This window comes from Ovis canadensis, chromosome 1 (assembly GCF_042477335.2).
Source record: "Ovis canadensis isolate MfBH-ARS-UI-01 breed Bighorn chromosome 1, ARS-UI_OviCan_v2, whole genome shotgun sequence".
Lineage (NCBI taxonomy): Eukaryota > Metazoa > Chordata > Mammalia > Artiodactyla > Bovidae > Ovis > Ovis canadensis.
Genome location: NC_091245.1, coordinates 75170292 through 75197054, shown reverse-complemented (window position 1 = coordinate 75197054; position 26763 = coordinate 75170292). Strand labels below are relative to the sequence as shown.

Genomic DNA, 26763 nt, shown 5'->3' with positions numbered 1-26763 from the left:
TCTTTTGCATTGCCTTTCTTTGGAATTGGAATGAAAACTGACCTTTTCCAGTCCTGTGGCCACTACTGAGTTTTCCAAATTTGCTGGCATATTGAGGGCAGCATTTTGACAGCATCATCTTTCAGGATTTGAAATAGCTCAACTGGAATGCCATCACCTCCACTAGCTTTGTTCGTAGTGATGCTTTCTAAGGCCCACTTGACTTCACACTCCAGGATGTCTGGCTCTAGATGAGTGATCACACCATCGTGATTATCCGGGTTGTGAATATCTTTTTTGTACAGTTCATCTGTGTATTCTTGCCACCTCTTCTTAGTATCTTCTGCTTCTGTTAGGTCCATACCATTTCTGTCCTTTATCGAGCCCATCTTTGCATGAAATGTTCCCTTGGTATCTCTAATTTTCTTGAAGACATCTCTAGTCTTTCCCAGTCTGTTTTTTCCCCCTACTTCTTCGCATTGATCACTGAGGAAGACTTTCTTATCTCTCCTTTCTATTCTTTGGAACTCTGCATTCAAATGGGTATATCTTTCCTTTTCTCCTTTGACTTTTGCTTCTCTTGTTTTTGCAGCTATTTGTAAGGCCTCTTCAGACAACCAATTTGCCTTTTTACATTTCTTTTTCTTGGAGATGGTTTGATCACTGCCTTGTGCAATATCGAGAACCTCTTCCATAGTTCTTCAGGCACTGTGTCTATCGGAACTAATCCCTTGAATCTGTCATACATAATACTGCTGCTGCTGCTAAGTCACTTCAGTCGTGTCCAACTCTGTGTGACCCCATAGATGGCAGCCCACCAGGCTCCCCCATCCCTGGGATTCTCCAGGCAAGAACACTAGAGTGGGTTTCCATTCCCTTCTCCAATGCATGAAAGTGAAAAGTGAAAGTGAAGTCACTCAGTTGTGTCCGACCCTCAGCCACCCCATGGACTGCAGCCTGCCAGGCTCCTCCAACCATGGGATTTTCCACGCAGGAGTACTGGAGTGGGGTGCCATTTCCTTCTCCATTCATAATACTAGGTCATAGAAGCTTGTAGTTATCAAACTCACAAATATGATATAAGATAATTTGAAAGTGTATTTATGTTTCAAAACTAGAGTAAAATATTTATTTAGTGTCCATTCATGCATACTGACTCAAAGGTATCTCTTACCCTTACCTGTTAGTAACCAGCAGAATGCTTCTCAAGTATCACTTTAATTCAAAATTAAATACTAGAACTAATAAATACTGGACATGTAACAACAGACTGGTTCCAAATAGGGAAAGGAGTACATCAGGGCTGTATATTGTCACCCTGCTTATTTAACTTATATGCAGAGTACATCATGAGAAATGCTGGGGTGGAGAAAGCACAAGCTTGAATCAAGATTGCTGGGAGAAATATCAATAACCTCAGATATGCAGATGATACCACCCTTATGGCAGAAAGTGAAGAAGAACTAAAGAGCATCTTGATGAAAGTGAAAGAGGAGAGTGAAACAGTTGGCTTAAAGCTCAACATTCAGAAAACTAAAATCATGGCATCTGGTCCCATCACTTCATGGCAAATAGATGGGGAAACAGTGGAAACAGTGTCAGACTTTATTTTGGGGGGCTTCAAAATCACTGCAGATGTTGACTGCAGCCATGAAATTAAAAGACTCTTACTCCTTGGAAAGAGAGTTATTACCAACCTAGACAGCATATTAAAAAGCAGAGACATTACTTTGTTAGCAAAGGTCCATCTAGTGAAAGCTATAGTTTTTCCAGTGGTCTTGTATGGATGTGAGAGTTGGACTATAAAGAAAGATGAGCTCCGAAGAATTGATGATTTTGAACCGTGGTGTTGGAGGAGACTCTTGAGAGTCCCTTGGACTGCAAGGAGATCCAACTAGTCCATCCTAAAGGAAATCAGTCCTGGGTGTTCATTAGAATGGGAGGTGGGAGGGGGGTTCATGTTTGGGAACACGTGTAAGAATTAAAGATTTTAAAATTAAAAAAATAAAAAACTAAAAATAAATAAATAAATAAATAAAATAAAATATACAAAACTAATTCTGCTTTAAAGCCAAAAAAAAAAAAAAAAAGAATGACTGATGTTGAAGCTGAAACTCCAATACTTTGGTCACCTGATGCGAAGAGCTGACTCATTTGAGAAGACCCTGATGCTGGAAACGATTGAGGGCAGGAGGAAAAGGGGATGACAGAGGATGAGATGGTTGGATGGTGTCACCGACTCAATGGACATGAGTTTGGGTGGACTCCGGCAGTTGGTGATGGACAGGGAGGCCTGGCTGCAATTCATGGGGTTGCAAAGAGTCGGACACGACTGAGTGACTGAACTGTACTGGAAATAAAGTTTAAAATGTACATTTTCCCTGGTTACAAGGCAAAGAGAAATTTACTGGATTTTAAATTTGCTTATAATATAAACGGCTCTTATAACTCCAATATGGATAGTCAAAGTTAATGTCTTAGCCATAAAACTGAATGTATGCAGTATCCAATTTGGTAGCAATTCTGTATCCTAAAACATATTTTTTAATGCTTATTCATATTTATGCAATTTTAGCAAAATTCAGATTTATAACTATTCTTCTTCTTTTCCCTTATTCTCTAATAGCTGTTTTAGGTTATTAATTTCATCCTGCCATAGTGCTCTGAAGTCTCAGAAGTAACATTTAAAAGTTGTCTGTTACTCAACTTGGGAAACATTTTCTTTAATTTATCACACTTAAATAAATTGTTAGCTTTAATTAAATGTTAAATAAAACAAAGGCATAAATTAAAAAGCATCTTGGGTATGAAGAACTGATATAATAAAATTAACCTAAGCATTTATAAATTATACCTCTTTTCTATAAAGATTGATTCCAACATAATCAGAATAAAATTTTGGCAAATTTTAAAGAAATTTAATTGTGAGAGAGTAAATATATGACTCTCAGATAATTAGCAAAAGATTACATAAAGATGCTTTTTGAAAGCATGCTATATTTAATGTAGTTTGACTTTTTTGTGACTATTTTTTTAATTGAAGGTTAATTGCTTTACAGAATTTTGTGGTTTTCTGTCATACATCACCAGAATCAGCCATAGGTACACCCATATCCCCACCTTTCCAAGCCTCCCTCCCATCTCTCTCCCCATCCCACCCTTGTTGATTGTCACAGAGCCCCTGTTTGAGTTCCCTGAGTCATATAGCAAATTCCCATTTTCACATATGGTATTTTTAATTTCCATGTTACTCTCTCCATACATCTCACCCTCTCCCTTCTCCCCTTAGACATGGAGAACTGACCTTTTTTTGCTTAGTAGTATGTAGTCTTTCTCTTTTCTAACTAATATCTCTTTGGAAATGTACAACCCCAAATCACTGCAGATGGTGATGCAGCCATGAAATTAAAAGATGTTTACCCCTTGGAAGGGAAGTTACGACCAACCTAGATAGCATATTAAAAAGCAGAGACATTACTTTGCCAACAAAGGTCCATCTAGTCAAGGCTATGGTTTTTCCAGTGGTCATGTATGGATGTGAGAGTTGGACTGTGAAGAAAGCTGAGTGCCAGAGAATTGATGCTTTTGAACTGTGGTGTTGGAGAAGACTCCTGAAAGTCCCTTGGACTGCAAGGAGATCCAGCCAGTCCATTCTGAAGGAGATCAGCCCTGGGTGTTCACTGGAAGGACTGATGCTAAAGGTGAAACTCCAATACTTCGGCCATCTCATGCGAAGAGTTGACTCATTGGGAAGGACTCTGATGCTGAGAGGGATTGGGGGCAGGAGGAGAAGGGGATGACAGAGGATGAGATGACTGGATGGCATCACCGACTTGATGGATGTGAGTTTGAGTGAACTCCGGGAGTTGGTGATGGACAGGGAGGCCTGGCTTGCTGCAATTCATGGGGTCACAAAGAGTCGGACACGGCTGAGTGACTGAACTGAACTGATTGATATTTTAAATGATTTTCATTGTATTATCTAGTTACATAATATTAATTCATTCATCTTTGTAATATATTTATATTGAGCCATCCAAATACAAATATATATAAAATCCTAAGGAAAAATAAATGACAAAATTAATTCTCTCAATGGTTAACACTAATGTGTGTGATATGAATGGGGAAGTATATTGTGGATGGATAAAACATATTAATAAATTCTGATCTGGTAGTTTAACATAAGTGGACTAACATGACTGTTCTAAAATTATATAGTGATTGATTTTGACTACATATTATGGTTTATATGTATAGTATAGGTTATTGTCTGTTTCCTGATTATTTAGAAATGACTGTGGCTGCCATGTCATTTTATCTCTTAATAGTGACCTCTGTGGTATGTAGGTTCAGGAAAATCCCATTATGAATAACGTTGGCTTAAATTAAACATTCTAGAGGAACAAAATTGTACATCTGCTAACTGAGGGGAGATCCATCTGTGAGTGAAACATGGAAGCCCTGTATTCTGGAGGGGAGTGGGGGTGCTAAAGCCTGATTGCTTGGTTATAGTTAGCTTCCTTGGTGGCTCAGAGGTTAAAGCATCTGCCCGAAATGTGGGAGACCTGGGTTCGATCCCTGGGTCAGGAAGATCCCCTGGAGAAGGAAATGGCAACCTACTCCAGTACTGTTGCTTGGAGAATCCCATGGACAGAGGAGCTTGGTGGGCTACAGTCCACAGGGTTGCAAAGAGACACAAGTTGGCCTCTCATTTATTTTGCATCAAATGAAAAATCCAATTTTATTGTTGGTTTTCTCGGGCTATGTGTATCTATAAATATAACTACTTAACCCATTGTAATCTGCCTCCATCTCTATAATGTCTAGCTATATGTGCCATAAATCACGAATGACTCTAAGGGATATAATCTATTGCCTGCATTTCAGTCCTCATCCTACCTGATTTCTCTGGTGTATTTTATATCAAGAACCACATCTACATTTTCTTTATTGGAGTTGCTCTTCTTCCTTGAATTTTTCCTCATTGTTCTCTTCTCTCTCTGAAATAACAAAGGTTTCACAAGACTTCAACCACCAACTACATGCTGCTGCTGCTAAGTCGCTTCAGTCATGTCTGACTCTGTGCAACCACATAGATGGCAGCCCATCAGGCTCCACCATCCCTGGGATTCTCCAGGCAAGAACACTGGAGTGGGTTGCCATTTCCTTCTCCAATGCATGACAGTGAAAAGTGAAAGTGAAGTCACGCAGTTGTGTCCGACTCTTAGTGACCCCGTGGACTGCAGCCTACCAGGCTCCTCCGTCCATGGGATTTTCCAGGCAAGAGTACTGGAGTGAGGTGCCATTGCCTTCTCCGAACTACATACTAACAACTCCTAAATCTATGCTCCAATGATCCTGTGATCCAGATTCCTGTTGACTCTCAACTGGACTCTTTGAGCTAGCTGTCCTGTAGGGACCTTAGGCTCAATGTTATCTAAACCTCATTCATCATTTTACCCCTAAACCTGTTTCTCTAGTTTTTCCTCACTTGGTTGATGAAATTGCTATCCGCCTACAATGACAAACCACAGAATTGTTGTTGATGTTCATTCAACAGTTTGTTCTCACCTTAAAATTTTCAATATTCTTCCGTAATATGATATTACAGCCCACTTTGCTGTTCTTGATTTTCACTAGCGCTCCTGTACCGTAGGATCTCCCTGCTTGCACTGTGTCTTATCCTACCCAACCCATAGACATATATGGAATTATATTTCTAAAACATGGATTTAACCATATGGCTTTTCATATTTTCTGATTGCTTAAAGGATAAGGCACAGACTCTTTAGGAAGCTGACTCTAAACTCTCGTTGAACAGTTTAGACATATCTCCTCTCTGTTCCCTTCAAAAGCAATAATCTTGGATGATTTTTTTTCTCTATTTCCCATCACACCATGCATTCCTATGCTTTAGAGGCTTCCTAGGTATTCGTTATCCATGTGTTTCTCCAGAGGCCCTACTCTAGTTGTTGCCACATTGTGAATCCTTCAAGACTGCAGTCTTTCCCTTCAACCCCAAAGGCATACACTTTAGAAGTAAATAAAAGTAATCACTCTGCCATTAATGTCCCACCTTTTTTGTACACACTTCAAAAGGGAAGAAAATTGTTTGGAGTTCTTTTTATGTCTGTTTCTTATTCCAAAATGAGACCATTCATAAAGTCTTCATGGTTAGCTGCAGGGTGATTGCAAATGTTCAGAAAGGTTTAGATTCTGTAGTTTTTGAATCCCCACAGACACTTTATTGAGCAGGGACAGGACAACGTAAGAATAAGACTATTGCATTTGTGATTCCAACTGCCCCATGTTAAAAGCTAGGAATATTAGCAGGAATATTAGGAAATGCATGAGTAAAGTCTTTTTGTAATGCTGGATTCTGTCTTTGCCCAATATTCTAGAAAGCTAATTATTTGCTGCAGCATGTGAATGTTAATTGTATGATCCAGTAAGGTTTACCACACTTATTTTTAAGTGAAAAAATGCAAAGTAGAAACTATCTAAATTTAGCAGTCCTTTGGGTACTTTACATTTGTTGAATATTACAAAAGTAAATACTTATCTCTTTTAATACTAATATGATTTTGTGCATCAAGCAGCTTGAAGATTTTTCCCTCATGCAAACTTCATCAGCTGTTTTATCAACAGTGTAGGCTACAGGCACGTTAGTAAAGTTGAGTTGGGATAAATGAAAGATCCTTGTCGAATTGGTAATCATGCAGGTATTCAGAGTGAAAGAGAAATCCTATTTTAATTTAATTTCAGTGCTTCAAGATATTTTTTTCTTATGGGCTGTATTACCAGTCTCTGTTTACATATCCATCTTTTAAGAAATCATAGCTACTCTTAATACATTTCAAATCAAGCTTCCCTATACCTAGGTGATATGTATTACTTCTTTCTGCAAGGGCCTCTTTAATAATATGATATCTCGCTTATCATGACATATTCAAATGCTAAATGATTTATAGACAAATAATGACATATAGTAATCCCAAAGGACATTTATATATTCTCTCGACTTTGACCAATTTTTAGTGCCCTAAGTGATTCTGATTGTACTTGAGGATAAATTAATACCTTATTTTTAAAAATAATTTCACATTTCATGGAAAGTTTCAGGTTAATTATTGGGGATTAAATAAAAATATTATTTATTTATACTATATAATCCATGTGGCTAAGGACCTGCCCCACCCAAAGCTCCTTTCTGAAGGAAAATTATCAAAGACAATATCTTGCTGTCAGAAAAGTATGTGTGCTAGATATCTTGACCATAATTCATTGGGATAGATTTTGTATCCTGAGCAAAAAAATGACTGCATACAGACTAAAGAAGGAGATCAGCAGGCTATCAGGGAGTCTGGTGTCATAACTCGGGCAGTAAGGTACTCTACATCTGGTGCTGACTAGCTATCATTCAGCACTCTTAATTGTAAGAAACAGAAACTGATTCTGGTCTCAGAAGTGAAAAGGAAATTTATTGGAAGTATACAAGATTTCCAAGAGAACCAGAGAAGGCAAGAACATCAGGCTTAGAAGAGGGGCAGAAACCAAATGGATCTGGAAAATAGGCAGCAAGGATTTCCCCCACAATGCAGCCTCTACCAGGGCTGATATGTGCCACCAGTGCCTTTGTTGGGTACTGTCAGGAGATGTTGCACCACACACTACACAAAGCAACTTCAGCCGCTTTTCTGATTATGAGATGGGAAATTCTGGCTGGAACAGAACAGCAGTTGGCCATGCCTAAAACCGTATTATTGTTTCTTTGTTGACAGAGAATAGGGACAGAAAAATTCTCTCTTCGGTGTGTTCCATATTGGTGATACTTTCTGTGTCCCACCAAAACTTCATGCAATGAAGATTTAACAGAATAAATGAGAAGGGTGCAAAGTAGGAGGGATGGCCAAAAAAAAAAAAAGAAAAAAAAAGAAAAGAATTATTCTGCTTGTATCTGTGAATCTTCTGTATGGGCTTGGTTTTGAAATATATAGATTCTGTGGCAGATCATAGAAAAATTGAATTGGAGAACCAAAAGGCAATATAGAAAAAAATAGAAAGGGAGTAGAAGTAGAAATGAAAAGATAGATACTGAAAAGTAAGAGCAATTCATTAATATCACGGAATTTCTAATCCTAAAAACCATAGACACCAACTCTTAAAGGAAGACAAGAGAGTAAGAGCTGCTCTTTCCCACTAATTTCACCAACGAGTCACCAGAGCTGCTGTTTGTCCTACAGACATGAAAGACATCCCAGACCCCAGAGGCCTGGCTCTTCCTTTGTCAAAAATATTTCACTTACCTTCTTACTTCCCCATATATACTTGTAAGAAGCCTCCATAATGGGGTGGGAGGGGGTAGGCTCACTATGGTTCCTTTCCTTTACACTTGAAAGACTTTAAAATCGAGAATCTTCTTTTTACACACATAAGTTCATATATACACACGTGCGCACACACACACACAGCCGTTGTGATGTATATTCTTATAAACCATGAGTATAAATAGATACATTTATAAAAATTAAATTGCATTCAGATTGCTCAAAATTTGGGAGAAAAATCTAAAATCCTTGAATTTTCTATCAAGAGTTTGTGAAAAATCACACTTCCTGCAGGTCACGTTCTATATCTTCCCCATCCCATATTTTTACACAAAAACTTTTCAATAAAGTCACCCTTCTTTTAGTTATCTCAAACTCTTTTTCAGCTCCTAGAGTGAAATCAGTCTACTAAACTGGCAAGACAAACAAAGACCTAGCTAGATACCTCTTTCTAGCTCTCATAGCAGCAGTAGGAAGAAATCCCTTAAGGAACTGTACCAACTTGTTATGGATGCATTCCCTTAGCTGAAACCATTCATTGCCAAGGGATTGCAGTTTTCTCTGCTATTTTATTTAAAATTCCCTCAGCAATAATTCCTTCTTGCTTGGATTTCATAAAGTTCCCAGAACAGAAGCACGACTTCCCTAGACTCCCTTCAGCCTAAATATATCAGCATTATGGGTGCTCCAGGGCAGAAGGCGGTTTTACACAAGTCTCCTCCGTGTCTGTTAATCATTCACACCAATATGGGGTTATAAAGATACTGAGGTTTTGTGCTTCTGGTTGTTTTTAACTCCAGCATTCAGAAACATGGACTAAGTGAATAGACCAACAGATGTATAAAATATCAATTGTTACACTGTTTACACTAATGTTTTGCATTAAGAAAACAAATGTCAAGCTGCCTGAAGTCTGCAAAGAATACAAACTCCTTGTTATACACTTAAATACTCACTTGCCCTTATCTAAAATGAATCCATACACAGTAGTGCAAGTGACTGCTGGCATTTCATTACCCACTGAAGCCTTTTGAGTGTGTTCTGAACAGTGATTGGGAAGCCTGCTGAGTTTCAGTTTGGCTCAGCTGGCCCACAGTTTTGAACCCCTACTGGTGATATCAGCAAAATATGTGCATAGCCTATTTTTCCATAGAGTAAGGTTTTTCAGGTTACTCTGAGTAACCTCATTAACAAACTATGGACAACACTCTTTTTGTGTGATGGACAATACTAACCTTTGAATTCACAAATAATAACACCCTGCATATAAGGAAAGATCAAGGTCTTTGCAGGGCCTCAGCATAAATAATGCTGAAAAGAATAAGCCATTTTCAAAAATGTTTTAATGTAGAGGATTTTGAAGCATCTCTATTTCTCTGAACTATGGCCAGAATATGGTTCTCAAAGGGCATTTGTTTGCCTGTGAAGATAGACATGGAGCCTGTGTCATTCTTGATTTGGGTGGGGAGAGGGATGATAAACACTAAAACAAAGGAAGTAGTGATGGAAATACCCAGCATAGACCAAGGAAAATCATTGTGAAGCAGAAGGGAATGACTGGCTGTAACTGACCAACAGGTCACGGATCAAGTCTGGGTGCAAACAGGGCAACTGCAGGTCAATTCAGGCAAGACTCAAGGAGATCTTATCCAGAAAGGAGTGGGCAAAGGATAAAGTCCAGAAATGCAAGAGTTCAGGCAAGCAGAATGGATATGAAAGCAAAAGCAGACTTTAGGATAGAATGTTAGAGACCCAATGCACCTGTAGGAAGTTTACAAAGGTCTCTTTATGATATTATTAATTGCCATTACTTTCTTTTATCAACAAGAGACATGGCAGTGAGGTAAGGACTAGCATATACTCTGATTCCCCTGGCTGCAGTCCCCTGATGGGTAGACTTGGCCTTTCAGACACAAAAGTACCATCTACTTATCCATAGACTTCCGCACAGTCATTTCCAGTGTCCCACATCACAGCAATGACTCTTCCAGCAGGTTCTAAATCAAAGATGAAGTAGCTATCTACACTCTCCAGTGATGCCTCTGAACTGTCTGAATGGAGGACACCCAACCATTGTCTGCTACTATTCCCTTAAAACAGTCTTTTTCAGGAGAAAATTAGTCCTGGTTCTTGGTATTGGGCCTTTTCTTACTCAGGAGTATATACATTGTCCATTGTTGAGTGAAGTGGCTTGATTTTTTCCAGGAGCTTCCAGGAAAGCTGAGGTTAAAAGATTTGTTGGGATTCCATTTAGTTTGCCTGAGTTTCTCTCAGTTAGATACACTGGGGTCATTTGGGTGAGTTTCTTTTTCTTAACTTTCTTAGAATTTACCCTAATCCTATCACAGAAAGAATTCAAATCCAAGTAAGGAATTGAAGCCTCTAGGAATCAGGCAGATAGGTGGAGTTGGAAGTGCAAAAGAGTTCTTGAGGAGTAACAACTATGGAAAAAATAGGGAGGACTCAGGATTGAAGAAGAGGGCCAGTCAGACTCTGAAACAGATATGAGAAGAATCTTCACCAGCCCAACAGAGAACTCTAGGGCAGAGATGGCTGACTAGAGGAATCCTGCATTGGATCGAATGGCTGGGTCCTTATACCATGGTTTTGCTGTCCAGTGCCTGAGGCCTCCCCAAGAGGACCCTGACCTCAGTTTATAAGCTGAAGGTAACTTGAAAAGGTGAGCAGTCAGCTCACCACACTGTTGCAAGTGAACACAAGTCTTTTCCTGAAGGAGGGTCTTGGTGGTGCCTGACTCAGTTTATCAGAGTTGCCAGCTTCCATGTGTCTTCACAAGAACATTTCAGAACCCAGTTAAGTCACCTTGTGTATCAACTCATCTGTTCTTATGAAAGATTAGACAGTTTTTCAACAGTTCAAAAAGTTGATCCACTTACAGAATCTGAGTTAAGCTTGTATTTTTCTGTTTGTTTTGGTATAATTTGGGGTTCCTGGAATAGAGGGTCAAGGTATTTGTATAATAAGATAGCAATAGTGCTACAAGGAAGTTTCCACAAGACATTCATTGGCTAGCATAGCACACGGAACTGTGAGAAGGAGATGTCCATTTTGATCAGATACTTCTCCAGCTTTATTGCCATGGTCAGTAGAAGCAACGGATTTATAGTTGGGATTAAGATAGGATCAAGATAAATCAAAGAAGTTTGAATCTGCTTCCGTAGGAACAAATTATGGAGGAGAAAATTTGAACAGTTTTCAAAGCTGACCTCCACCATTAACAATTGCCATTTGAAACAATGAAGTGAGCTGGTAGACCAGAGGGTCCTCAGATGAGATAAAAATAATGACTCAAATAACACTTATTTCTTAAGAATCACGTATAAATAGTCCATGGCAATTTTCATCCATCTGTTAAAAGTTTAAGCTTCTGAAACTAAGTGTGTGGGAATGGGGAAAAATGACACTAGAAACATCAGAGGAATCATATATGCTAGAGAAATGCTGTATGAATGGAAGAAAAAATAGCATTAAGCCCTAGTCACAGGGAATGGTATTTAAAGTAGTACAAGTTCCCTTTAACTGACAAAACTATGGGTAGACTTCTTCCCCAAACCCCAGTGACCAATAACTGGGTCTTGAGGCAAGGTTAGGGGTATAAACTCTGGAAAACCTTCAATATCCTAAAGATTCAGGCAGAAAGGGCCATGGGCAGCATGGAACCTCAGGGAGATTTTGGTGTGTTGCCGGGCCCAGGAGGGCACAATGTCTTGAAAGTAGTTCACTATCTGGTAGAGGACAACAAAAGACTGCTTCCAAATCCCACTGGCTTGTGGAACCAGAGCTACGGATATCTCCAGCTTATTTTGGCTCCTTTGAAGGGAAGGGACAATTGTTTTCTTTCTCACTGTGGAAAACTGGTCCACATTTGGGAGCTCTTCATTCTTTTGTTCAAAACAGTATTTATTATCTTTAGTATCTCAGACTTTATATAAAGTGATCAGGATAAAGGAGTATGATATATAGGACAAGAGATAAAGGACATTCTGGGCAGAAGAAGAGAAAGGTCCAAAGCTAGACTCAGAATGGAGAAGGCTGTGCGTGCCTGGGGAGGAGAGAACACACAAACAGTTAGTTCTGCGCTTTCTTCAACTTAAGGCACAGGGGACATGAAGGAAGAAAAGTATACCTATAAAATATTTTATACATATATACATGACATGTATATACACTTATAACATTGTATGTTTATATTACATGTTTGTTATATCCTCCCATCAATTATGAAGTGTTTTATTTTGTTTTATTTTCAAGAATGGGGATAGAGTATTATACATTTTTAACACCATTGTCTGACATAATTCATAGTGCCTGAAATGGTTATTAGGTTACCTTGGACCAATAATTTTATACTCCCAATTTTCTTCTAAGTAAGTACAAATAAGAAAGTCAATGTTAATTTATGCAATGTGAGCTCTATCAATTCAACAGTATTTAAGTGCCTGCTTTGTGCCAAACACTGAGCTGCATGCTCTGAAGTGTTCTGAAATGAGAGCATATCAGGATCTCCTTTTTCATACTTAACATCCATTGCATGTATGCTTAGTCATGTCTGACTGTTTGGAACTCCATGGACTGTAGCCTGCCAGACTTCTCTGTCCATGGGATTTTCCAGGCAAGAATGAATACTGGAGTGGGTTGCCATTTCCTCCTCCAGGGGGTCTTCTTGACCCAAAGATTGAGCTCCTGTCTCCTGTGTCTCCTGCACTGCAGGTGGATTCTTTACCACTTGAGCCATACATTTTTGTGTGTGTGCCTGGACTGCACTTCCTAGCAGACTCTGCCTTCTTCATCTGACTCATCTTTGTCTCCAGCAGAGGCCAATTGCAGTGCCTTGTGGTCAGTAAATATTTGTTAAAATAATAGAACCCATATTGCCTAGAATGATGCTGGCTTTAATTTTCTATTTATGTTTAGAAAGTGAAAGTGAAATTGTGAAGTCCTGTCTGACTCTTTGCAACCCCATGGGCTGTAGCGTACTAGGCTCCTCCGTCCATGGGATTTTCCAGGCAAGAGAACTGGAGTGGTTTGTTATTTTCTTTTCCAGGGGATCTTCCCAACCCAGGGCTCAAACCTGGGTCTTCCACACTGCAGACAGATGCTTTACCATCTGAGCCACCAGGGAAACCCTATTTATGTTTAAACACCCTTGAAATTATCTTGGACTTCCCTGGTGGCTCAGTTGGTAAAGAATCTGCTTGCAATGTGGGAGACCTGAGTTCGATCCCTGGGTTGGGAAGATCCCCTGAAGAAGAAAACAGCTACCCATTCCAATATTCTGGCCTGAAGAATTTCATGGATTGTACAGTCCATTAAAATTTTAAATGAAGTTTGTATTGGTATAATTTACTTAAAACAGAAAAAACACATTCAAATCAAAACATTGATGCATATTGACAAATGTCTATACTCATGTAAGTACCATCACAATCAAGATACAGAGCACTTTTCAATTTACAAAATTTACAAAATTTCCTTACACCTTTTCCCAGTTAATCTGTCTCCCATCCCCAAACCTCAGTCACAGCAACCAACTCTGCTTTCTATCAGCATAGTTTTCCTTTGTGGAATTTCATACAAATGTAATCATATAGCAAATACTCCTGGTGGCTCAGACAGTAAAGAATCTGCCTGCAATGCAGGAGATGGGGTTTAATCCCTGGCTCAGGAAGACCCCCTGGAGAGAGGAATGACAACCCACTCCAGGATTCTGGCCTAAAGAATTCCTTGGACAGAGGAGCCTGGCAGGCTCCATGGGGTTGCAAAGAATTGAACACAACTGAGTGACTATCACTTCTCTTTTTACTGAGAATAATATTTTCTTAATTCTGTCCAAGCTGTTGCATGATTTCTTAGTTGTTTTTTTTTTATTTCTTATTAGTATTCCATTGTGTAGACATGCCAATTCATTTTACTGATGGATATTTGAGTTGTTTTCAATTTGGAGCTATGTTGAAAAAGTTGCTATGAACTTTTGTGTGCAAGACTTTGTGTGCCTATATGTTTTCATGTCTCTTGGATATATAACTCAGAATAGAATTGCTTCTTAGATTGGTACGTGTATATTTACCTTCATAGGAAAGTACCAAGTGATTTTCCAAAGTGACTGTGCCATCATTAGAACTTCTATGTCAGTAAAACTGGTACAAGAAGGACATATGCTAAAATACAAGTTAAATTAAAACATCTGCATCCCTATGCTTAGCTGGAGTAGTTAACTCTGTCTTGCTTTATTAACATAGAACGATAAATATATCACTTCTTCCTGTTATTCTGAACCTGCATCTAGTCTTACAGGTATAAATGGAGTAGAAGCCTTTTATAGTTCTCGTTTACAATTGATGGCTGCATTTTACTTTAGGGGACAATTTTGCTAAAGAAGATGATGGTTTAGGACATGATAATGGGAAAGAAAATTAAAAAGGTGAAATAGGTACTGAGATTGATCTCCTGGGCCCCAGTTCTCTCTGTCAGAAAAGTGGACATAATAAAAATGCTAGCTACTTCCTGGCATGTCATGTGAATTAAGACTTAGGAGTTCCTTAGTGGAAAACATTTCATAACTGGTAAAATTTTTCAGTGGATTCATTGAAATGCCACCTTCTAAGAAAGCCATTTTGAAAAGAATTGTACAGAGTGAAAATTACCAGGGAAATTGGAGAAAAATGTTTCTTAAAGTCAGAAATTTCACTTGTAATTTAGCTTATCAAGAAATTCTCAGAGTCTCATTCTCTAGTGCTTACTCCTTTGTACCAGGGCACAAAATCAATGAGATTTGATGTCCTAGGTAATTGGTGGAAATACCTGTCCTACAATGGAGAGGTCATCTAAGGGTCCTCAAAAGCAACAGGGTGCATCATTTGTAGAGCCTCCTTCGTGTGTAACTAGAGACATACTAGTTACTGGAATTAAAAATTATTATCTTGTGGCCCAGATAGAAAATTAAGCTTTTAAAAACAGCCAGTTTGGGACAGTGGAGATTTCTGCAACAGTCTTCTCAGAACTACATTTTTTGCTTTTTGCTATTATCATTGTTGTTTCATATTTCATAGGAAGCTATTCCAGAGTGTATTAATTACAGACATAGGTCTGCTCCTCATTAAAATTGTCACAGAGGTCACATTTAGCTCTAGTTCGCTTTTATCCTCTTCTTAGCGTCTCACAAGCTTAATCTGGTGCTTTTATGTCACATAGTACCCTCAAGACCACCAGGTGCTTTCCTGGTCTGTCATTCAATCCTTGAAGGTTTCATTGCTTTCCTGCTTGTGATAACACACACCTCCATCACAGGACAACCCATTCTGCTGCCTCACGATTTTCTTTGGTGAACACATAAATGACAAAGGGGTTAATAGATATTAAAGTAGCACACACACATATACACAAGCAGTTGCTGGGGGAGAAATTGCAAATCACAATCAAGGATGGGCATTGTGAATATCTGTAGGAAAAGCCAATAAAAACTTGGTGATACAGGTGAACTTTCTGTGGACTAGACACCTTAAAAGATTTGTTCGATTTAGTTGCTCAGTCGTGTCCGACTCTCTGTGACCCTCATGGACTGCAGACATCAGGCTTCCCTGTCCATCTCCAACTTCCAGAGCTTGCTCAAACTCATGTCCATTGAGTTGGTGATGCCATCCAACCATCTCATCCTCTGTTGTTCCCTTCTCCTGCTGCCTTCAATCTTTCCCAACATCAGGGTCTTTTCCAGTGAGTCAGTTCTTCACATCAGGTGGCCAAAGTATTGGAGTTTCAGCTTCAGCATCAGTCCTTCCAATGAGTATTCAGGACTGATCTCTTTTAGGACTGACAGGTTGGATCACCTTGCAGTCCAAGGGACTCAAGAGTCTTCTCCAATAACACAGTTCAAAAGCATCAATTCTTCGGCGCTCAGCTCTCTTTACAGTCAAACTCTCACCTCCATACAGGACCACTGGAAAAACCATAGCTTTGACTAGACAGACCTTTGTTGGCAAAGTAATGTCTCTGCTTTTTAATATGCTGTCTAGGTTTATCATAGCTTTTCTTCCAAGGAGCAAGGGTCTTTTAATTTCACAGCTGCAGTCCCCATTTGCAGTGATTTCAGAGCCCAAGAAAATAAAGTTTGCTACTGTTTCCATTGTTTGCCCATCTATTTGCCATGAAGTGATGGGATTGGATGCCATGATCTTCGTTTTCTGAATGCTGAGATTTAAGCCAGCTTTTTCACTTCTTAGGCTGTTATTTTTCCACGATTATCAACCATTTTTCTTCAAAATCTTTCCTGATTTGTAAAAAAGTCTTCATGAATTTCATCCTTTTAGACAGTGTCTATCATAAAATGTATTTGTTTTTCTTAAACCTAGATATAATCTATAAATTTATGTATATATAAAGAAATCAATTGAAAATCTATGAAATTATCACTTATCCTTCTTCCATTGACACAAGAGAAATTTTTGAGTGCCTACAGTGTTATATGCCTAGAATTGGAAAAGAAGTCCAAAACTGTCTTCTTTTATTGACTTTTTGTTGGTGTGGATAATGTTAAAGTCTCGATTTGTCTGAGAGACTGTAGTACCTTTGTATATTTCTTATCCTGAAAAATTTTCAGAGGGGCTAATTATAAATTGCCCAAAGTTTATTCATCTCAATAAGATTCAGAAAATTGGCCTTTGAGGAAGGGCATCACCACCTGATGCTATCTGTAGCAAATGAGAAGATGCAGAAGCACTATTCATTGCTTTTAAATCTTGATCATTCATAGCAAAAGTGAGAGGATTTTAGAAGTATGTGAATAGTTTCCCCAAAGTATACAGATTCATTGTTTTGTATTTATTAGCCTCACCACATTTATAGCAGTATTAGAATATTCCCCATTATGCCTGTCAAACAAAACTTTGCAATTTACAAAGTAGTCATTAAGTTTTATAATAATGTTGGCTAGAAGTTGTTTGTAAAATTCTGATAATCAAATTATGTTTCAGCTTTGTATCAGGATTAGTAAACAGCTAGCTCAACTGTGTATAAGGATAGGTAACATGTATCTTACTCACCATAAAGTTAACATAAGGTTAACAGCATAAACCTTACCAATAGAAATATGGTGGTTTAGTTGCTAAGTCATGTCCAACCCTTGCTGCCCCATGAACTGTAGCCTGCCAGGCTCCCCTGTCCATGGAGTTCTCCAGGCAAGAGTACTGGAGTGGGTTGCCATTTCCTTCTCCAGGGGATCTTTCCAACCCAGGAATTCTTTCCAGGATTCTTCCAGACCCAGGATTCAGGAGTCTTCCCGACCCAAGAGTTGAACCTGGGTTTCCTTCACTGAAGGCAAATTCTTTACCAACTGAGCTATGAGGGAAGCCCTATTAGAAGTATAGGAGGATTAAATTATGCTATCTCAAAAGAGTGGCAGATAATTCAAGTAAATAAAGGTGGCCAATGGACCATAGCTTAAAAAATAAACTGAAAAATTTTGAACAAATTTCAAATTGAAATTAATAAAAGGCATTCATTCAAAGTATTCAGCTAGTGAGAATCAACAAAGACAGTATGACAAATGTTCAAAGTAAAGTATACAGGCATGGTGGGCAATAGTATTGAAAGCTACTTAGAAACTTATATGATTATTAGTGTGTCCTGTATTTGAACCAGATAATATTTTAAATTTGTTTCACTAATTCTTATCAGGCTACCTGCCCTGTCTTATGCAATTTAAAGATTCGATAATCTTTAAATTATTGGTAAATTCTGCCTTAGAGCTTTCACAAAGGACATGCAATTTGTATCATCTAGAAGTTACTGTCATTTCTAGGCTAAGTCCCATGGAAATTCATAACTTAAAAATGAAAGTCACAAAGATGCAACTGCCTTCATAATGCCAATGCAGTGGTTATAAATATTTCATGAACATTGCATGGGCAGGGGCAGATCTCCATTTTCATGAGTTAGAATTTGTATGGTTAAGTCTCTAGATTTTACTATTCATAATGCACAGTATGCCCTGTAGAGCATTCTATATGGTGCTTTTTTAATATTTATGTTTAATGAAGAAATTACTGTTCTGAAAAGAGAACAAGCCAAGTCAAAGATTTCTTGTTAAAATTATTAGTTTGTTGAATAGAGACAATAACAATCTACAGAAATTACCTCATTGCAGTGTCTTAGCACATATGTAACTTGTAGAGTAATACAAGATGACTGATCAAGATACATTAAACCTAAGTGAAAAGGTTCTTTCTAAAGGTTAAAACATTCAAAATCTTGTCTTAAAAGAATTTGAAAGGTTAAAATGCAAAAAACAACTTTCTTACATATAAAAATATTAATTACAAATGAAATGAAATACTTGCCTCATGTTCCATGGATTAAATATATGTCTGTATTTTTCTGGGTGGATCTTTAATTAAAAAAAAATAAAGCATTTTAACTTCCTAGGATAATATTACCAAGTTCAATAATGAATTGCTATTGCATATTTTAATGTAATTTATCAAAGCACATTATCATTACCTGTCAGAATAAATTTTGCACTAAAAGTAATGAAAAAAAGGACTATTGTATGTGTTGAAATCAAAGAACATTACTACTGCTAAGTTATTTTCAATGGAAAGGAAGGTGATTGCCCTCTAAATGATACTTGTCCCATGAGAAACTAGAAGCCTGAAAAATCACAAGAAACAGGCTCAGGAAAATGTCTATGCCTTGCTTTTAAAAATGAGCGTTTGATATTTTGTTTCATTTTTGTCATTTTGATCAATTCTTTCAAGTAGGTGAATGTTGAAAAGTACTGCAAAGATCTTAGTAACATTTACAGAAGTAAGCTAAAGTTACTGATCAGCTCGTGTATAACCTAAGGCTGAATTATCCCATATTAGCATATACTATATATCATAATTAGATTGACTAGGAAGTCACATATTTTCTTTTGAATATACTTCAACAAGACTAAATCTTTTAATAATGAAAACAATAAGCTTCAGATTTCATATCATTCGCCTGGGAGTCAGCTCTTCAAATATTTTTATAGGCTTAAACCAATGAGGTCGTTAGAAATTCTGTGATGTTTCTCAAACTTACCTCCCCAGAAGTCTATGCTTTATTTCTAGTATTATTTAACTGCAAGTGGGAAACTCTTTCCATTTGGTTCTTTGTAATTTTATTTTCCAAAGGCTCCCTTGAGGAATTTAACCTTTATGTGATGAATTTGCAGTTCACTTGAAGTGTGTTCACCTTCGTTCCCTAATGAGCCTAGGTGTAATACTGAGGAAGAATTTGAGAAATTTATCATGTAGCTCATTGTCAGGTTGGATTTGTCTTGCACATCTCCAGCTTTGCTGTTGTTCCAGTACACATTTTGATCACAATTCTTTAATTATTTTCTATATTTAACTGACCTATTTGAACAGGATCCAGAGCTGGTGCGGAACATCTGTCGCTGGGTTAGGCAAGCTGTTCGGATTCCTTTTTTTGCCAAGTTGACCCCAAATGTCACTGATATTGTAAGCATAGCCAGAGCTGCAAAGGAAGGTAAGAACCCAACTCACGTCAGTTGCCTCCTTATATTCTGGGCCTAAATTTTGTAGCCATAATAAAATGTATCTCATCTACCACTTTATGTGTACATCTCTGTTTAAACTTTAAGGAAGTTATTAAATTGAACACTTGATCTCACAAATGTAATAGATCCATACCTATACTCAACCTAGTGGGTGGACTTCAAACTTTGGCCTAGGAATACAAGTATATCTGTCATTTTTCCTAATAAGCACCTGCTTTACACACAAAGAATTAGGAAACAAAGCCACAGTCACAGCAGACCACTGCAAAATAAATGACCTCATAATGTAACAGTCCAGCAACAGCACTTGAACTTTTAATGAAATTTTTCTAAAAGATAGCTGCTTCCACAGGTGAAATTTCTTATGATCTCCCTTTGTATTTGATGGAAGCTAGCACACTGCCTTAAACATACACTCAATAAATATCTTGAATACAACTATTGTACAATCAGTGCATGGTTTTACAAATCATATGTGCTTGCATGCTATCCAATGGAAATTGCATCCTGATTTGTAAAGATATTGTAAATTACCTGGAAAATAACCCTGAGTACAAAACACAAATCTGTATAATAATTGGAAAAATAAAGTGGTGATAATTAAAAATTCTTATGTCTAGCATTTTAAGCATAATTATGGGAATGAAATTAGTGAATGCATTTGAGGAGAGGAAAGGCTGTCAAGAGAAAGTAGTGTGTGCATTTTCCTGGATTTTGTGGGTTTGAATGGGTTTTAACCATTGTCCCTTTAAGAGCTGCAGATGAATGCTGTGTTTTTCATAGGTGGGGCAGATGGTGTTACAGCCACCAACACTGTCTCAGGTCTCATGGGATTAAAAGCTGATGGCACACCCTGGCCAGCAGTGGGCCTTGGGAAGCGGACTACATACGGCGGAGTGTCCGGTAGGTGTTACCCTCTCCTTGCATTTCTGCTTCCTTGAGGATTGGTGAAAACTCAAGAGATCATGTTACCAGCAAGAATGCTGTGTCTTTTTTGATCCCAAATTATTATAACTCACTGCTTGTCAAAATTCCTAATAGTTATGATAAATGGAACAGATCCATCAAGTGACTGATGGCACAAGAAGAGAGAATACCAAGATAGGGCTTCACACACACATTCTATTCTCTTGTGGTCTGTGCATTATTACTCAGGATTTCTCATTGTCACAGTTGTCTCATTACTAATTAGTAAAAGCTAATACCAAGGCCTTATAAGAAGAATATAAGCACAGTGATTTTAATACCTTTTTCCATCGTCTGGATTAGTTTCCACTCTTCCTAGAAGTTTGAAATCTTCATTCTTCAAAAATCTTACTTTCACAACAGTGAAATAAACCATTAAAACATCCCATTTATAGCTTCAGCTGACAAGATACTTGCAGACCTCATACCTTCGTGCACACTTTCTCATCATAAAACACTTGCATTTGAAACAGAAAGAGAAGTTTTAATCCCAAAGTCCCGTTCAGTGTCTTTGCTCTGTGCACTCTGTTGCTGTGACAACATGAACTTGGTCATGCAAAGACGGTGCTGTGAGGTTCTTGACTGTACTGGTATGGGGATTAGTCTCCTTGGTGATAGAGACAGTGGTAAATATACATAACACAGCAGCGTCCCACTGTTCAAGAAAAGCATTGCTGAATCAGACCAAAATGTGCCTTTGGAAGAGGCTGCATAGACACAAATAAAGCTCTCTCCATGCTGAGGTATTATGTTTTGAGAGTGTGAAGTGTGGTTATAAGCCATGATTTTTTTTAAGAGTATATTCTGCTTTTAATTGAATGCCATTCCCACAATGTCAGAAAGAGGAAGGCTGACGAGAAGCACCTGTTCAGGGTCCAGACAGAACTCCCTTTTATCAGGAGCTATCAAACAAGGCCTTAAATATTATTGTAATGCAGAATAAGGAGGGGCGAGTTAGCCTGTGTCTCAGAAAGAGTTGTGAGATTCCAGAGTTGGGCTGTAACGTGCTCTATGTTTTCTGTCAGCCCATTTCAATTTTTCCAGCCTGCCATGTTGACAGAAAGAGAATAAAGGAGGTCACAGAGGGTACTGAACATTAAAAATTAATAAAAGAACTATTGCAGTAGTATTTTATATAAGTAACACCATTCACGTTTTCTCATTTGAGCTGCAGTTTCTGAATATTTTCCCATAGTATAACTCAGTCTAATAAAATGATGGAATTACAGCATTAGAAAAAGTCTTTTGTGTCGCAGTCTTTAAAGCATACATACCCTAGGAATTATAGTGGTACCTGCAAACAAGTTCAGCTATACCTCAGGGCCTGTTAACATTTCCATAAAACTCTCTTTCTAAGATTTATAAATTCATGTATAAATATTCACTTGGGCTATAAACTCAGCCAAGCCTGTGTGGAACTTTAATTTTAAATAACAAAATGTCCCTAACATTTTTAACGTTTTGTACCTCATTTCTAATAGGGTCTATATTCAGTCCTTTAACATTAAACCATTTGTTTTGAAAATAGACTCTCTCCATATTGACAGAATTAATAGTTTTTTCTCCTTTAAGGCAATGTTTGCTTTAATTTAAAGGTAATATAATCTGGAAAACAGTTTAAACTGGCAATGATAGTATATTTTAGGATAGAAGTCAGTTCTATAACAAAGTACCTTCAGAATGAGTTATAGCGAAACCTAGCCTAGCAAAATGTGTTAAATAATAATGGCTTCAAAGTTTAGGAATGATGAAAATATCAAAATGGCTAAATACCGTTCCTAGTTTTATCAATTACTCTGTTTTGGTATAGAAAACCACATAAAATATGCTAGGTATTTTTACAAAATTAAAAAAAGAATATTCCCACAGTTCATTTCCAGTGCTGATACTTATTCAAGTCTTGTCTCAGAACACTGGAATATCTACTTTTAGAAAAACTGCTGGAATCATAGGGGTTTTTTGTTGTTGTTGTTTTTGGGCTTTTTTTAAAGTGAAAGCTGAAAAGGGTTCAGTTTTGGATAGCCACCTGAAATACAAAACATACTTTTTATTGCTGAGAAAGGATATTTTTCTCTTTCAACACGTTCTAACTCTTGATCAGTTTTGTTTTGTGTTTTTGTTTTTCCTCAGAATAAGATTCCTGTTATTTGAGATGGAGGTTTTGGTTTTGTTTCAACAGGGAAAAGCTGAGGAACTTGGAGCAGTGTACATGCTATAGAAGAATGTTGGCATTTCAGTAATGTCCTTCGTTTAAGACACGTTAGCTGCTAAGGGGCTAGCTTCAGAAATAAAACCTCAGCTAAGGAATGTCAGGTTCATTATTTTAAATATGATTAGTCTGGATTCTAGAGGATTCTAAAGCAATGTTTCTCAAACTTTGGTTCCCAGCTTATGAGTGTATTATGGAATCAAGCTTAATGAACTGTAATCATTTTTTTTAAATGAAATTGGACAGGAAAAAATGTCTGAATGCTTTGCTCATGAGTGAGATAAGCAGTGGTTAAACATCTTTTTTAGTTATCCATGTAATGCACACATAGGTATATTTCAGTACCAGGTCATGATATAAAATGAATTTTTTTTTCTGTGGTTAATTCAAAAATTTTGGAAAGCTGCTGTTTTAGAGGGAGGTTTCTTTGTTAAATAGAAATGTCATTTTGCCTATAGACGTCAAGTGCGGTAAATTCTACCTGTTGAAGTTTAAAATTTATATCAAGAGGGAGAGTAAGGACTTTATCCCAAGGTGTCATCCTCAGCTTTGCTATTTTAGAAACTTCATTTGCCAAGTCATCTTTAGGTAATTGGAGTAGGAAAGATGGTCAAACATATGAACGAATTCATAGTAAGAATGATGTATAAACCTATATTTAACTTATAGGAGAAATACCTGGTAAGATTCATGATAACAGTATGAGTCTACTAATGGTGATTTCATAATGAGAATAGTATCAAAAGAAATCGTGTTCAGTATTCATAAGGAATATTTTCATGAAACTAGGATGACTAATTAAGCTTTCCACCGTACAAGTACTTCTGTCCAAATCATTGGCTCTAAAGGATCAATATTCTCTACCTTTCTTTGAACAGTAGAGACCTCATACCCTGTTGCTACCACCCACTTTTCTTTATTCTAGAATCCACGTGAAACACTTTAAAAAATCAAACAGCAGTTATTTTATGTATTACTACAGAGTTGAGTAAATTACTGGATTTTCCTTTATTCGAAGGGAGGGGAGAAAAATCTTTGCTTCTATTTGGTCAGAAGAAACACTAATCTCTTCAGGATTATTATTTATTAGCTCTGTCCTCAGCTGAATTATTCATTATTTTTCTTACTTTTAGTTGGGTTTTTTTTTTCTTGATTTAGTTTCAAACTTTGACTTTTTTCTTGATCTTATCCCCAAATAATAATGATACTTAAGCCCACTCCTAACTCAGTGATTACTATCACCTATAAAAATGGTTTTATACATCTGTGGTATGATGTTTTCACATGAAATCATCTCTGTGGATAAGACCACACTTTTAGAGATGGTTAAAAATGAGTCCTTTATGGCATAACTAAAGTTATGTCTTTCTTACAACTGACTTTATGAGGATAACCTTTATTCATTTATAACTGCATCAGGAGAAATAGTAATCAAGGAATGGGGTAAACTCATTTGAAGGAGTCTTGTTATTGTTCCTTATTGTGTTTTAAAAGGTTCTTTTTATCAGTGGGGAATGGGCATACCCCTTAGGTTATTGTCATTCTGTTGCCCAGTACATGTTTCCTTTCTTTCACATGTAATCACATACACATACATACCCACATATAGGGAAAAGTTCTGAAAGTTATCTGCAGAAGGTTTGATAAAATTTACTTTCTACAGGCTGAAAAATTAACCTGTACTTTTATTTGTTTGCTAACTTTGTTTTATTTGTCAAAAAAGAGAAATTCTTGTTCTCAATTTCAAATTTTAGATGTTTGAATTTATTGAAACTGTATCAAGTTACTCAGTTAAAACAATAGAACACTATTATTATTCACTACTAATACTTTCAATCTTTATACTGATTTCTGAATAATTCATCAAAGATGGCTTTTAAGATTTGATTTCTTTCCAGGAACCTAGATCTTTCAAGTCATATGAAGAATTATTACAGAGATTAAATAATTTTGTATTTCTTAGCAAGTGATAATGATATACTCCAGAAATACTCTCACATTCTACAAATAAATGATGTATGATTTGAAATCTTGGAGTGTGGGCTATTGGACACTAAACTCTTATATTTACAAGCCTAAAAGTATGTATGTGTGTGTGTCTTATTGTAAAATCAACATGGCATAGGAATTACCAATAAAAGAAGGTGTAAGTTAGAAATGTGCCATCAACTTATAACTCTGGGCCAATGTAGTGCTAGAAATGAGTACAAAGTGTATAGTTCAGCAAACTTGCTGGGATCAATGTAGTAGCTTAAAAAAGAATCTTAAGCATTGGCTCCACACTGCATATTTTATGTTTGTCTTTAAAATAGTTACTGAAAGATTGTTGGTACTGGGCAATGACCTAGCAGTATGCACTACTACCAGGCACTACGTAAATACAATTCAGTGTAACCTGCTCTAATCATAAACTTATTTTGTTGTATTTATTAGTGACTATTGTGTAAAATGGGGAAGACAGCAAAACTTACACTAGATTGGAAACTCCAAAGTTTCAGTTTCATTTTCCTTTGAATAACTATTTTTATACGTGCAAGCAACTGAAAATTTTGGTAAGATTGCTTGAAGTTCTTATACTATACGTTAGGATTATATCTTAAAATACAGTGCTGGTATTTTTTTTATAAGAAGTAGTTTTTAATGGGCTGGATTATTTTGTGTCAATCTCATGATTACTGATGCACAAAATCCTTTCAGAAAAACACGCCTACTATGTCATAAAATCTCAGCTCTCTATTGTAACCATCTTTATCAATAAGAACTTAGCTTTTAATACTGAAATGTCTAAAATAGCCTGATAAAAATAATATTTAAATGATAAAAAAGTAGTGATAAATCATGCCAAAAAGAATAATTAAAAGAAGAACCTTTCACTTTATACTCATTTATTTCTTTTCTTTTTTTCGTATGTACCAATATAATGGAAAATAGTCTAGTCTGTTATTCACATATTTAAAAACATTCTTAGACTATCACAAGTTTGATCAAATTCTTAAAGCATTTGTTATAAAAATGTAGTAGTATATTTGGAGGATAGTCAAAAGGAGGCATATCAAATAAAGATGCTGAATTATAATTTTCTTTATAAATTATCAGTTTAGTCGAGAGAAGCTCACCATTAGAACTCTTCTCATTTAAATCATGCTTGTTTGAATATATTCATGTACAGGTTGACAAAGAATCTCCTTTTGCATTATATCGCTTTTTCTGAAGCCAGAGTTTCTCACTGTTTGGCCATCGTTGGTCTATGCAGGAGATCAGAGCCTTAATAATAGATTTTTGACAGTGAGCTCGCCTGCTACCTGCCCTACACAAATCCTCACTGTTCATGTTTGCTTCATGGCAACAAAGCAGACAGAAGGAAAATGCCAAGTGCTGAGTTTGAGGTACAGCCTTGCCTTGGCTTGACATTTCAGCAGAATAGCAGTTTATGAGATGCATAATTTTTCATCTGGGACTCAGCTGCCATATTCATAGATGCTTACAGCTCATGGACGGACTGGAGCTAGGGCAGGTTTAAAGCATAGATCAAGGTCTACGTTATTTCCTTAGGTATTTTAAAATAACTGCAAAGAAATGATAAAAACGAATACTGTTTAAGAGCCAACAAATTCTTGGGTATCTGGATAGTATATATGTTCTCTTTGTTCAAAATTAGTAAAATAATATCTGTTACCAGATCCTAAGAAAATATTTGATAGACTTTGTAAACTAAAGGA

At 37.0% G+C, this 26763-nt stretch overlaps 1 protein-coding gene across 1 annotated transcript in view; it reads left to right on the top strand.

Moving 5' to 3' along the window:
- Positions 1-26763, top strand: part of DPYD (dihydropyrimidine dehydrogenase) — a 931708-nt gene that overhangs the window by 664056 nt on the left and 240889 nt on the right. The window contains exons 17-18 of the mRNA XM_069598442.1: positions 19718-19838; positions 20653-20772. Coding sequence (XP_069454543.1) covers positions 19718-19838; positions 20653-20772 — 241 coding nt within the window. The remainder of the gene's footprint in view (positions 1-19717; positions 19839-20652; positions 20773-26763) is intronic.